The 14,142-nt window shown below is 33.3% G+C and overlaps 2 protein-coding genes across 2 annotated transcripts; one reads left to right on the top strand and one right to left on the bottom strand.

Moving 5' to 3' along the window:
* Positions 1-319: 319 nt before the first annotated feature.
* On the bottom strand, positions 320-4,823 carry LOC143531724 (polygalacturonase At1g48100-like). The gene is made up of 7 exons (XM_077026968.1): positions 4,158-4,823; positions 2,976-3,107; positions 2,565-2,789; positions 2,182-2,226; positions 1,875-2,082; positions 1,232-1,422; positions 320-1,130 (listed from the first exon to the last, which is right to left on the bottom strand). The coding sequence occupies exons 1-7, from the start codon at positions 4,482-4,484 to the stop codon at positions 735-737; spliced, it is 1,524 nt and encodes a 507-aa protein (XP_076883083.1). The 5' UTR covers positions 4,485-4,823; the 3' UTR covers positions 320-734.
* Positions 4,824-10,114: 5,291 nt separating this feature from the next.
* On the top strand, positions 10,115-13,860 carry LOC143531723 (uncharacterized). Its single transcript, XM_077026966.1, has 8 exons — positions 10,115-10,183; positions 10,304-10,387; positions 11,328-11,408; positions 11,537-11,676; positions 11,747-11,837; positions 11,929-12,004; positions 12,794-12,856; positions 12,948-13,860. The coding sequence occupies exons 1-8, from the start codon at positions 10,122-10,124 to the stop codon at positions 13,020-13,022; spliced, it is 672 nt and encodes a 223-aa protein (XP_076883081.1). The 5' UTR covers positions 10,115-10,121; the 3' UTR covers positions 13,023-13,860.
* The last annotated feature ends 282 nt before the right edge of the window (positions 13,861-14,142 follow it).

Here is a 14,142-nt window from a genome sequence, read left to right as displayed (position 1 = left end):
ACTGTTTATATGCTCATTGTATTTTGATACAACTTTAAGTGTCTTGAGTGTGTTTGGGATTGCTTATTCAAGCTGCTCATCCAACTATTAATAGTGAGTGAAATAAGTTGTTTTGAGTAAGCAGTTTGACGTTGCTTATGATTAGAAACTAGAAAGCCATTTTGCGTGCGATGTGCAACCCAACAGTATAAATATTACTCTATATTTCACAATAGTAATCAAGCACAAATGCACAGCAATGAAATCATGGTGAATACAAAGACAAATATTTGTAGTGTATACACAACACATACATGATAAGAATCAAGAATCCCTATAATACAACCACAACCAATCCTATATTATAATACTACTTATATATAATCGCCTTAAAGCACTTGTATAATGTGAAAAGGGGTCAGCAACTATACCGACCTCACTAATTGATGCACCAAATCATATTGGTTCTTACATAAATACCAATCTACTTTCACTTTAGTCCCATTTTAGCCATTGTACTTCTTTTCATACATTTGAGTCATTAAAAGACGACCCTTTTGTCTCGTTTAGGTCATTATGCAGATTTTTTATACCACTCGGGTCATTATCCAATAATGACCCAAATGGTAAATTACTAAAATACCCAATAATGACCCAACACGGACAAAAATTCGTCATCTAACGGAGTAACGGCTCAAATGTACATTATAAGTACAATGACAACAACAGGGCAAAACTGAAACTGCATTGGTATGTTATGCTGCACATCCAGTTTCATCAGGATCCCAACTGCTTGATGGCGTGCCTTGCTGCAAACAACCGATTTCCGGGATAGTAGGAGCATTTAATTCTCCAAAAGCTTGCCAGCAAAACGGGTCATACATGTGGTAGCCTTTAGGCACGGGTTTTAGTTCAATGTCAGTCAGTCTTACATCCTGACAAGGTTTGCTGTCACTACATGACACATGAACCGGTTTAACTGTATATGTTCCTCGAATGTTTTCATAGGCAATGTTTGAAACAGCCACTGCTGACGTGTGGTTCGTGCAGCTACTGTGGTCACAGTAGTATTGATCAATCATGATCGGGAATTCAACTTCAGAAACTTGAATGTTTGAGAATAATACTCCTTGCACTGAACCTGACCCTCCCTTTACAAAAAGATTTTAAAATTGTTATTTTGTGTGCTATCTTTATGTTGTTTCGTGTAATATTATTATTTGAGTTTAACTGTAACTGATAGTATGTGTACCTGCCAAGTTTTGATCCTAACACCAGTCATTGTGTTATGCATATTAACGTTCCGAACAGTAATATTGGAAACACATGCAGTTGTCCCATCTTTTCCTAAACTTCCAATGCTTATTCCATGCCCGGGTCCACAGTTTACATCATGCACAAATACGTTTGTGCATCCTGTTTGTATCGATATGCAGTCATCGCCTACACGAAACATTAACTGACTTTAGATAAGGTGTATAATGATTTAGTTGTTTGTGTGTATGGCACTTTTTGGATAAGGTGATAGAAGGTCAAATATGTGCCAAGATGCATTTGTGCGGTTTTATGTATGCGTGTGGTTCATACATTTTTTGGATTAGGTTTTCTTTACTTTGTAGCATTATTTGTCACATATTTTTAGGTTTTGGTGGATAATGAGAATGGATGGCTGCCATATTGTCTCATTTAGTTTGATGGATGTGACATTTTATTGTATATGTATACTACATGGCATCACATGCAACATTTAGTAATTCTTTATACATATAAGTTAAAAAAAATTATCTTGTTGGTAAAATAAGAGAAAAGTATAAAATTTGTTTCTGTAGTGTGCAATTTGCTTTAGGAAGTATAATTCGTTTAATAACCAAACTTAGCAAAGTAATATTATTTACCACAAGCAAGATCTGTGGTGTGTATTAACACATTCTTGGAGTTCTGTAAGTGAATTCCATCAGTATTGGGGCTGTCACCGGGAGACGAAACACTAAAACTATACACTAGAACTCCGTCACAGTTATCAAACTTGAGGTGACACTGAGGACTGTTTTGTATTGTTATGCCTGTGACTGTCACATTAAAACTCCCATAAAACCGCAACGCCTGTATATAAACAAAGTATTTGCCATGTCACAAAAAGAACATCATTAAGATATATTCATGAATAATTATTATCATTTCTTTTTTATAAGGGATCCTTACAGTTGGCTTTGTACTAGGCATCTTCCCCTCTAATGAGCTGCCTACCTGTCATAACCAATTTTATGTCAGAGAATAGATTTAAAGTGAATTATTATCTCTATATATATTTATATGTTAGGGTTCATTCTTCATATCGAGTTTTTTATTACGTCTATAGTCATGGAATACCCGAAATTGTTTCGTGTATCTACTTTAAGTTCGCAATTTATAAATAATTTCTTGTAGTATACAAACATGAGCCATTTTTTATTTATTTTATTGACACGTGAATCTTTTGTTCGACTATTATTTTCACGTATCTACTTTATTTTTTCTCAATAACATGGAAAAAAGTAGCACAAAACCGTAACAAAACTAAAAGGAGTGGGATGGATTTAAATTACTTGTGGATTTCCAATAACCGTGATATTGTCTAATGAGATAATTAGTTGTTCTTCATTGTCAATAGGATCATCAAGAACAGAATCTGTCCACCAAACTGAACCTCTTCCATCAATGGTGCCTTTGCCTTTGATTGTGAGTCCTACAAGTTTTGTGAATTCAAGCCATTGTAGGAGACCTTTACCCCATGCTTTTGCATTTGTTGGAGCTATGATCGTACCATCAAGCTGCAATAGTTTAGGCATTTCTTTAGTTTTTTTTTCATAAATATATTCATGAACCCTTCTAGTTGACCCTTTTGACTATGAGAATTTGAGATTATATATACCGTAAATCTGTCTAACTTATAACTCATAAGTAAACAGTTCGAAATTGACACTTTTGTTTTAACAAACGATATGATTGCATAATACCTGAAAAAGAATGTTCCTTTGGCAATATGGACCCGAGAAAGATATGGGTCCCACGAGGAACTCATAACCCGATGGCACGATCATCGTTGATGCTTCCACTTTACATGCATCCGCCCATGCCGCTTGAAAGGCCTGCATTGGACACACGTCTCACACGAGGTTAGTTATATTACTTAATTTAGATTTATCGAAACGATTACTTTTATTTTATGTTATTTATTTATTTTTAACATTTATGGTTAAAATATATGTACACGTATTTGTCATACAGTTGGTAGTTTGCATTTGACAGCATACAATTATTGTTGGGAATCAGGACCATACAAACTGCCGTATGAGAGTCTTGTGAGTGGTCCCAACTAATTTTTATATGTTTTACCATCCAATTCCTATTATCTTTTTGCTCTGATTTAACTTCTTCCATTCCTTTTATTCAATGATTTTATACCCTCTTTAATAAAGAATACACACAACAGTGAAGTTAACTGCCATCTGTCTTCTAGAAACTGACATAAGTTATACAACAAACTTTAGAGTATCAACCAAATGCAATTCTTGTGACAAAAATGTCTTTATGTAAAATGTTTTTAAACAGGACCGGCTGCTGAACATGTAATCCGGCTGCTGATTTTGTATAATTATTTATTTTCTGTTGTTCCAGAAATACATTAAAACTTTATAACTCAAATTTTAACACTTTAAACTTGAACTGTTTTTTGATAGGTTGTTCGTAATCATAATAATGCATTAGAAATTTATAAAATGTTTTAAAAGTGAACATAATGTGTTTACGTGCCAGAGCTGAAAAATGACTCAGTTCAACCCAAACGTATCTTGACCTATTATCTAAACCGGTTGACTCGCTAAACCACACTCACATTGACACATTAGTGGGAACATTTTCGAATGAGGGTCACAATCATCTTAATTAGTGCAAATAGTGATACCCTAAGAGTTGTACTATCTACATGCATTATGTGTTTAGACTCCACTTTTTAACTTCCTTTATCATATTCATCACGGGTCCTGTTTTCGTTATTCTCGTATCATGAAAATGAGACCCACAATCCTAAATTGTTTAAGAAGAATGTTTTGGTTTTCTAAGCATGAAGGCTGCACATTCTATGCAGAATTAATTAAAAAAACACGTAACAAGATTATAAATATTAAAACATTGTTCACCTGTGTATCGTCAGAAGCACCATCCCCTTTTGCTCCATAGTCAAGGACATTAAACTTTGAACCTTTTGGTGGAGGAGTTAACGGTTCTTCCGGAGTTGGAATTGGTTGTTTTTGTTTCGGTTTTGATTTTGACTTTGGTTTTGACTTTTCCGCAATAACTTGATGTCCATGATTATTTCCTTTCTTCTTGTACAAAGAACTCAAAGTACCTCTGTTTTGCCTCCAATGCTTACCCCTTCTACCATTGCATGTTTCCAAGCTTGAAGCCCATACTAGAATTGCAACCACAAATGCAAATGTAAGTTTCTTGAAACTAAAACTACCCATGTGATTGGCAAATGTGTGTTTCTGTGTGTTGTGTTTGATTGGTGGATTTTAGATGAGTAAAATGATGAGTTTGTTTGGTGTTTATATAGGCATAGGACTTTAAGAGTAATGTAGGTCTGCAAAGCAAGAGATTGTTTGATAGCGCCTGACATTCCATTTTTTATTCTCAAACTTTACATGTTACTTCTTTCTTTTGTGTGAATTCTAGTTGGGGCTTCAACATATGGTCCCATTAATTGTCCCCATTTGCCTAAATGCCAATATGTTATTGTATGTTAGTTGGCCAATTGGTTAAGCAGATTTGCCATGTGAATTCTCTTTTTCTCCAAGCATTAAGTTGGTGATCCCTATTGTTTAATCATCTTAAATAGTCAGGTGCCATAAACGAATCAAATGGCCGCATTGTTCATGTTCATTAAAAGAAGTTCGTTTTCTTTTAAATATCTCTGTTGATATGCTAAATGAACATACATGCACATACGTAGACACGCATGCATGTACATGTGTACAAAGTTATTGTTCTTGTGCGTTACTTGTATAAAATGAACAAAGTTATTGTTCTTGTATGTTTAGTGAATGTTCGGTTTGATTGTTGTAAAACAACTATGACAATTACTTTGATTTACGTTAACCACCTTTCGAAGTTTTGATTTCTACACGGGATAGTTTAGACGAGTGTCAAACTCAAAGAAAGCAACATTAGTAGATGCTAAGATACCCATATGTAAACTAGGTAAGCTCGAGCTCGGTTCGTTTACCATTTAATTATTTTATGTATTATAAAAATATACATATTACATAAAGCTTATTATTTAATTGATTTTATCGTTATTTTACATGTAATACTAATCATTATATAAATATATTAATTAAAAATATAATATGAATATTATGTTAGTTTATGCTTGCGAGCCTAAGCTTCCTAGATGTCTGAAGCTGGAGCTCATTTACACTATTGATATTTAAATAATTAGCCGGATTGAACAAACCAAAAATGAAAGAGAAATATCTAAAAAAAAGTACACAAAACCTTTGATGGTTATATTAACGGACCACATGAACTGATTCATGTGTAATTAACGAAAAACGACAGATACAAAGTACGTAAAAGATTATGCATGGCCCTACACATATGTCAGAAGTCGAAGCAAATTAATTTAGGTTTAGGGGCTGTTTGTTTACATCTGAATGGAACCATTCAGATGCAAACATCTGATTCATTCAGACTGTTTGGTTCCAAACAGAAAACATCTGAATGGTTAAAATTAAGTCTGAATTATTCAGACTTATTGTTGTTGCTGAATGGGACAGATGCTCATTCAGATCTGACTCATTCAAATCTGAATGAACCAAACAGCCCCTTAGTGGGAATAGAATAAGTAATAACAGACGATTAGTTAGATACATATAAATAATAAACTCACCACGTAGTAGGTCCCCATGAATATGCTTTCTAGTTGGTATTTGTACATCTTAATAATTGGTATGTTTGTTTTGTTATTATTTGTCATATCCTGAATTAATCATTTTGTCGTTAATTATAAACTTTAAAATTATCACGTCGAGTACGTATATATGATTACTGAAGTGGACAACCAAATACGTTGTTATTTCATGATATTATTATTTGTTCTTTTAACATGGTTTATTGCACCAAAATATATCTATCTATACATCAATTGTAATTGCCGGCAAACTAAAATCTTTATTTTGGTGGAAGGGGGTGGCGGGTGATGACAGCGGCGGTGGTGATCCACTCTAGTTAAACTGTTAAAGTAGGATTGGTTTGGGCGACGAAGTTGAAAGTTATGAGTGTCATTAATATCGGTCAATAGAGTTTATTTCTTTTATAAATTATAATCAAGAAGAGATGTTGAACTATTAGACTTGAAGCGAGATTGCAGTTTGAAGTTTTCAACACCTAAGTTCATCGAGTTAAATAAAAAATGGTTTCATTTCGCTAATGCAAGTATAATTTGTGTCATGATACTACAAAATAAAGAAGTATCAATGACGATCAAATTTGTCGGTAAAAATTTTTACTGGCGCTAAGCGGCCGTGGGTAGTTGCAACATTATGTTTAATGAACATTTTTTAAAATATTTATTTATTTATTTTGTCGGTCTGTAGGTATTTACCAATGAATTGTTGTCGTTAAAAACTCTACTTAGATGATACCCTTTTTTCTTTTCTAGTAGTGTGTTAGAATGTATTTTTGACACACTTAATAAACCCCTACATTGATTAACTAGAACCACTTGAATCAAGCTAGTTGATTATTATTCTTTTGATACATAAACCAATTGAAATAATTTAAGGGTATTTTGTTTGTGGTAACATTTTTCATAAATGCCGTTTTATGTAGGAAGACAAAGATGGACACGTGAGTGTGTAGGACCGTTATATAAATAATTAGTTGTCGAAACCAAACACAGAAAGATGAGATAAGAAGCCTTCAATTTGGGATCACATGCATTCACGGGCTACACAGCCGAACCCCTTTGTTAGTTAGCAACATATGGCTCCTATCATTTGAGCCATATGTAACCTCTCACACATTATCATTTCATATTATATTAAACCCTTTTCATATTGTCCATTTCATAGTTTATGAGCCTACGTGGCTATCTCATAAAGTGTTGAAACCGGGTAAAGACGTAGGCTGGTTTTGTATTTCAGTCCACTTCGATGGCATTTTGAATCGTGGGTGTTTTACTGTTATATTAAAGTATTTTGAATCTACGAAATTTGTTATCAGATAAGACAAAAATAATTTTAAGAACGAAAATGTAAATTTTGTAGTTTATTCTGACCAATTATCTCGTTTTGTACATAGGGAACCATCGCACGATTATGGTGAAATGTGTAACTATTTGTGAAAGAATACAATTGACGGTTATAATTGCCTGCAAAAGTGGAAAAACTCGGTGGAAATTACATTATGCAATTTAGTACTAATCAAGTGTTATTAATGACACATGTGATTAGAGTGGTCTTGAGTGAGTATACACTAGACACCACATAATCCGTATATTTGTTTATTATAATCTATATGGTTTTATGTAAATCCAACTATACTAAAATAATATTCGTTAAACTAAAGTCATCAACAAAAACATCGTTGTGTTGATAATGTGAATTTGATCTTAGGTATTAACTACTCGTATTTGTATTATCATTTGCCATCTTCGACACCGATATCATCATTAGTAATATTTAACATCTGACCATTGATCATACCAATCGATATTTATTACACTGGTGAGTCAACAAACAAAATATTAATAGGTAGAAACTGTTTATATCAGCTGTATATCTCATGATGATGTATTTATTACATAGACAATGAGAGTGAAATGTTAGTTTGATTATTTGAAGGGTTCCCGTGAGTATGCTTTGGATGTTGTTATAATTCATATAATCATAGATGGCATGTAGACGGTTGGTAGAATATTTTAGTCACTCGATACAGGGGATTTGCAACCCATGGTTTTCATTTATTTGTCCATGTGTTTAAATCCAGACATTCAATCATTTAAGATAACATCATCTTGTTTTTTATATGGATTATGTTTTCGAATTATTATTGTTTATTAATCTCTCACTTTTGATTTAATTCATATTTTGTTATTTTAGAGTCATTTGAATTGTAAAATTATACTACATATATCTTATACTATTGTATATATTGTATTGTACATATCTTTCAATATAGGTGTGACAAATGTATTTTAGCTTATCACTTTTTGATGCATTCTAGCTTATCACTTGCTCTTACTTTTAACGAAGTTAAGTAAAACACGAAATGCGTGTCTAATAAGAAAACAAAATTGGCGAGAAGTGCAAAGTAATCACAACTACTGTTCAAGTCATAAAATGAGGTTGCGTCAATTTATAGAGACCTTAGTTTGAGGGCAAAGTTTGTCTTTGTTATAATTTTTTTTCGTCATAAATGCGAATTCACACCCCCAATAATTCTATACATATGTTATGTTGTCTACTATATAAAAACCCCTCGAACTTATAAGGAGTGACATATTGCGACTATTTAACACCGGTAGACTATAAAACAAATCGAGCAACATGAAAATGGAAACATATGGACAAAATTGAAAGAATATTAACTATTAGATTTCTTAAAAAGGTGTTTGTATATAAATATCAAAATAAGCATAAAAGAAAATTTATTTTCATATAAAAACAGATCAAATTCAAGCTTTAATGATGAACCAAGAGTAGCGTCTTCTAGTTACATGTATTTTGGAAGTATTGTTTGAATAAAGGTAGCATTTATTGTAACAACCCAAATATAAATTGACTTTATAATTTGGATTTTTAATTAACTCTTGTATGTAGAAATTCACTGCGTATCCCAAAAATAGTATACCATCTGTCGATCTAACACTCAATTTGGTTTTCATGTATGATTAGTCAATTAAATGAGAATTTGTAAATATACAACATAAAATTATGAATATGTACCAACCATCCAGCCTAGCTCGTAGATTCCACCGATCTAACCACCAATTAACCAATTCAAGCTCACATTACGACTAACTTGCTCTTTCCGTTTTTAAAATCAGTAATCATAACTGCTGAATAAAATAAAGAATGAAGTGTGTTATTAGACATTAAGTCCTAAAATGTGTGTGTAGTATATGCATATAACGTATACACGACATACATGTATGCTATCATAACTATGAATTCGGTGTTTTAACAAGCCCGGCTTTGAAGGAGGGTCCTTGACCCGATCACCCAGTAGGCCGATTTTAAAAATATTATATATTTTTTTTAAAGAAAATATGTATTTTTAATGTTTAAACATAATTCCTCAACTTATTTAAATCCATTTCTATAGAAAAAATTGTTCGCACAATCCAAATAATAGCAAATAAGCCCATTTAAACATATAGTTGTTTAAGCCCAGTAATGCGTTTTTAACTAAAGGCCCAAATTTTCTCTCGCATTCGCTCAATAAATTTTAACGACTATCGGAGATGACCCTTTGTTTTAAGTCTAAGTTTAGAAAGTAGATGCACGTATATACCAAAAGTTATTTTTTTTAAACTAAAGTGAACCACACATTAGCCTCTTGTTTCGATTAGGGATGAGCATGGTACCGTATCGGTACCGACCGATACCAAAAATACCGATCCCGAAAATCGGAAATTCTTGGTACAGGGACGGTACCGAGGGTAAAAAATCGGAAAATACCGGTACCGTACCGATCCCAAAACTTAAAACGTTGGTACCGATTCGGTACCGACGGTACCAAATCGGTACCGATTTCGGTATCGGTACCGCTACCAATCGGTACCGGTACCGATTTTGCTCATCCCTAGTTTGGATTGATTTTAGTTTAGGAGTATAAACGAGCTTAGAGCCAACTTCAAGCCATAAGTAAAGCTCATTAGTCGAGCCGATGCTCAAACTTTACAAGCGAAGATCAATAGACTAACTTAAGCTAGTAAACAAATATGTCTAGCCTAGGCCTGTAAACGAACAAAACAAACAAACACAGACATAAATTTGTTTGTGTTGGTTTTTTTAACTATATTAACGAACACGAACAAGTTAGGGTTCCAATTTGGGGCTTTTGATTGGTGTCGAAACGGATTCAGTGGGAGAAAGAAAATGGCGCGTAAGAAAGAGGAGACACCCGCGGTACGTGTTTATACCGTTTGCGACGAATCAAAGTTCGTAATACCAATCCATTGTTGTTTGATTTTGCTTTGCTGAATATGTTATTTCCAATTATGTTGTTGTATTTGTTATGCGAGCCCTAATTAACTACTCACTTGTTGATATGTAATTAGGTATTTGATCGTGAGGAATGTTCCGGCGTTAGGTTGCGGTGATGAATTGCATAAATTGTTCGGTGGATACGGTCAAATTGACGAGTAAGATATTAATACTAATTATTATTTCACCTATACGTGCTGATTGATGCTCTTATTTGATGAGTTTAGATAATGATTTTGAAGCTAATTGTTGCTTAATCATATTATTTTGTGTTAGTAGTGACCTCATTCGAATTGTGATGTTGTTTAATTGATATGAGTGTGCACCGTTCCGTTTGGTTGTTAGCCTAAATCGAAACCAAACTCATCAATTAATCAGTTTTGTTTATTCAGTTAGTTTTTCGGCTTTGATTCGGGTAATTTCGTTTAATAACCAAAACCAAACTTGGGCTAAAGTTTTTCCTTAGCAATACATGACATGGAGGCTAGAATTATATGAAAATATGGATGGTTCAGTTCGGTTAATTGAGGGTCAAATTGACAAGTAAGATTAGATACTAATTCTTATGTGATACACACACTCACTCACATACACATGCTGTCTTATTTGATGACTTTAGTTTAATGATTTTGAAGTTAATTTTGCTGCTTGTTGCCGGATAATATCATTTGTGTTAGTAGTGCATGTTCGAATTGTGTTGTTATTTAATTGATATGGCTGTGCACCGTTCGGTTTGGTTATTAGCCTAAACCGAAGCCGAAGTCATCGGTTAATCTACTTTGTTAACCAGTAGGCTTTTGATTAATCGGTTCAGTTTTCGGTTTTTGGTTCAGCTAATTTTGTTAAAACCAAACTTGGGGTAAAGGTTTTCCTTGGAAATACATGAAAATATGAATGGTTTGGTTCGGTTAATTTCGGTTAAAGAAGGGTACAAAAAAACTGATAACCAATTTTCAGATAATTTGGGTTTTGGTTAATGGTTCGGTTATTGCTCTCGCCTATATGACATTATGTTTGCATAAGAGGGCTTTTTGAGCATGATACGTTTAGTTTATTACTTTTGAAAGCTCAGTTTGATTTTATGTTTCTCTTTTGTAGATTTGTACCACTGGATGATGAAGACTGTGAACCATTTACTGATGTTTATTGGATCAAGTTTCATCATGTTCACAATGCCAGGTGATTTAAACAAATCATTTGTCATATGTCATTAAAATATATGTACATCGCATATCGCGAGTACTCTTATTAGTTGATTAAACTTATGTGCAATGCAAAAGTATTTTTTTAAAGCTTCTTTCATGTAGGTTTGCCAAAAGGAAGTTGGATGAATCGGTTTTTATTGGAAATCGGCTTCAAGTTTCATATGCACCACAATACGAGAGCCTTGATGACACCAAGGAGAAATTGGAAGGAAGACGAAAAGAAGTTATTGCTAGACTTAATCGTAAGCTATTTAGAAATTAACATCATTCTATATATGTACTAAAACTATGTTTGTGTGTTTGTTATTTCAGCTGGAAGATCCAAGGTTCCTTCTGTTTCCAGTGCAGGTTCTATTCAATCCCACAAGAATTTCATATCTGAGCCATTAAATATTCAACAAAGGTTTATAATCTAATTTATATTATTTTATCCCGAGTATTAAAACATAATACTTAGTTATTTTGGAAAATCTGATTTTATGTTATTGTTACAGCGACCCATTAGAGATACAGGCTCAGCATACTACTATTCACAGCCGAACTTTTCCCTCAACAGTTTCTTCGAATCAGGTGCAACCCTTTATATCATATTACAGACATAAGGGAAAGATCTATTTGGAACACTATTTGAGAAGACACATAACAAAATGAAACATTGAGTTTTTCATTTTTCTAAATCTTATATTTAAAAGAAAATGGTATAAATCAAATGTTTATTGTTTCTCATTTATATCTCATGAAACTCAAAAATAATATTAACAATCTAGTTTGATTGTTATATAACCTACACATGCGTAGGTAAATGTTTTACAGAATTTAAAAAAATATATGAACAAGTTAGTTTGATGGTCTGTTTATATACATAACCAAGGTTGTGTATAAAGAAGCACATAATAATATGGAGTAATGGAGTATGAACTATTAACAACCATAATTGTTTTTTTCTTTTAAATTAAGATTTGTTCTTTTTGTTCTCACAGTAATTTAGTGTTTTGTAATTATTCTCAGCAACTGATATCTCATCAGCAAATATGAAGCTCTCAAGTCTCATCTTGAAATATTTTAATGAACTGTGCCATGATGTCACCACTGACATAAGGCCCAGCTAGTTGCCCGTTTACCTGTCACTTCATTGTTAATCGTTTGAATGTTTTTATTAATGAAAGAGTTATTTCGATAACATATGATTTATGAAGATGCATTGTATGATAATATCTGAATTTTCTTACATTATGTCTAGTTTGTAATGCTAAGCTTTTCTTGAAATTGCATGGTTTTATATTTAGGTTCTTTTTCTTGTATGGCTGAGTTTGTTTATGCATGCTAACTCAAAACATTCATTGTTAATTATAATGTCAGGATTATTTTCCAGTAGAGTCGATGAATCATACGGTTCGATTGGTCAGGGAAAAACTCAATAAGGTGTGTACCACTAGTAAACTATTATCATTATCTCCTCTATTTATCAGTGATATTTTTATAATCTTTTAATGTTTTGTTTTGTATTTTCTAGATCGAGTCAGATACAGACACTTTGAAAGCAGGGTCTTCTAAGAGACCACGAAATGACAATAGACGAAGAATCTGACAGGCATTGGCTTAGTCTTTTAACATTCAAGATGCCAATATAGAGAAATTAGCTGCTTATATTTCTTTTTTATACCTTTTTTTTAAACTTGAATATGGGCATGCTTTTGGTCAAACTTCACCTAGGCTTCATGTGCTTATGCAGAACATTTTATTGTTGATGACAGAAAGGCTGTGTTTTTTTTCTTTTTCAGTTTATTCAAAGATCTAAATTCATAATTTGTCATGTTATATGGACTTTATTCAAGGTGAAGTGAAAGGAAAAGCAAAACGGACGCACACGGGAGCCGGGACGCTCATAGAAAAACCAATTAGCCAGTTTAAAGTAGTTGAGGTAAGTCTTTAAAGTTTTATGGGCAGATTGGGTTACGTTTTTGGTACGGGTCGAATCGGGTCGTGATGACTTAAAAATACTCATTGTCCAAATTTTACGGTTAAAATGAATGCAAAGCTGTACTAAGTAACAATATGAACTTTTGAATAAGGTGTTTTGGAGCTTTTATATGTTAAAAATACACATTGGTGACTTTTGACCCATTTAACCCATTTTATATGAAGTTTACTTTTAAATTTTACCCAACGCGTAGCACAAATCGACCCATTTATAAGTAAATGACTTCAAATTGTTGTTTTTATGGCGCGTGTGACCTTATGTCACAAAAGTCAATCACCATGTTTGGATCTAGGAAACAAATAAGCAAAGCTATGTTACAGAACACAACTTGAATTTAAACCTTCATTAAAGTGAAGATGTTACTTCCACAACCACTTCATAATTAATCATATAATAATAAGAAATAAGCATGAACACCACCACCATTAGAGAACATCTACTTAGCCAAACTTTGGTTAAATCTATCATACAATGAAGTAGCCTCTACATTCAATAATGTTGTGGGCCTGTACCAGATTTGAAATTCATCTCATGATCTTGATTACCACCAAACCTCACATGATCATCTCTAAATTCACCCTTGCGGAACGAGTTAGGCCTTCCCATTGACGGTTCCTTGAATGAATTAGGACGCCCCATGTTCGGACCCATGCTTGGGTCGCGAAAAGAATTGGGCCGGCCCCTGTTTGGTTCACGAAATGAGTTTGGTCGACCCATCTTTGGTCCC

This window comes from Bidens hawaiensis, unplaced genomic scaffold (assembly GCF_021521415.1).
Source record: "Bidens hawaiensis isolate Kalapana, Puna unplaced genomic scaffold, B.hawaiensis_p1.1 tig00009224_1, whole genome shotgun sequence".
In the NCBI taxonomy this organism is placed as follows: domain Eukaryota; kingdom Viridiplantae; phylum Streptophyta; class Magnoliopsida; order Asterales; family Asteraceae; genus Bidens; species Bidens hawaiensis.
This window is presented reverse-complemented; position numbering and strand designations above follow the sequence as displayed.

Excerpts from the sequence above, each read along its gene's own strand:
- LOC143531724 (XM_077026968.1), bottom strand. The coding sequence starts at position 4,484 with ATGGGTAGTTTTAGTTTCAAGAAACTTACATTTGCATTTGTGGTTGCA. Across the intron at positions 2,227-2,564 it reads CGGTTATTGGAAATCCACAA|GTAGGCAGCTCATTAGAGGG; the intron begins GTAATTTAAATC and ends TGGTTATGACAG. Across the intron at positions 1,423-1,874 it reads CACCACAGATCTTGCTTGTG|GCGATGACTGCATATCGATA; the intron begins GTAAATAATATT and ends TGTTTCGTGTAG.
- LOC143531723 (XM_077026966.1), top strand. The coding sequence starts at position 10,122 with ATGGCGCGTAAGAAAGAGGAGACACCCGCGGTACGTGTTTATACCGTT. Across the intron at positions 10,388-11,327 it reads GGATACGGTCAAATTGACGA|ATTTGTACCACTGGATGATG; the intron begins GTAAGATATTAA and ends TCTCTTTTGTAG. Across the intron at positions 11,409-11,536 it reads CATCATGTTCACAATGCCAG|GTTTGCCAAAAGGAAGTTGG; the intron begins GTGATTTAAACA and ends TCTTTCATGTAG.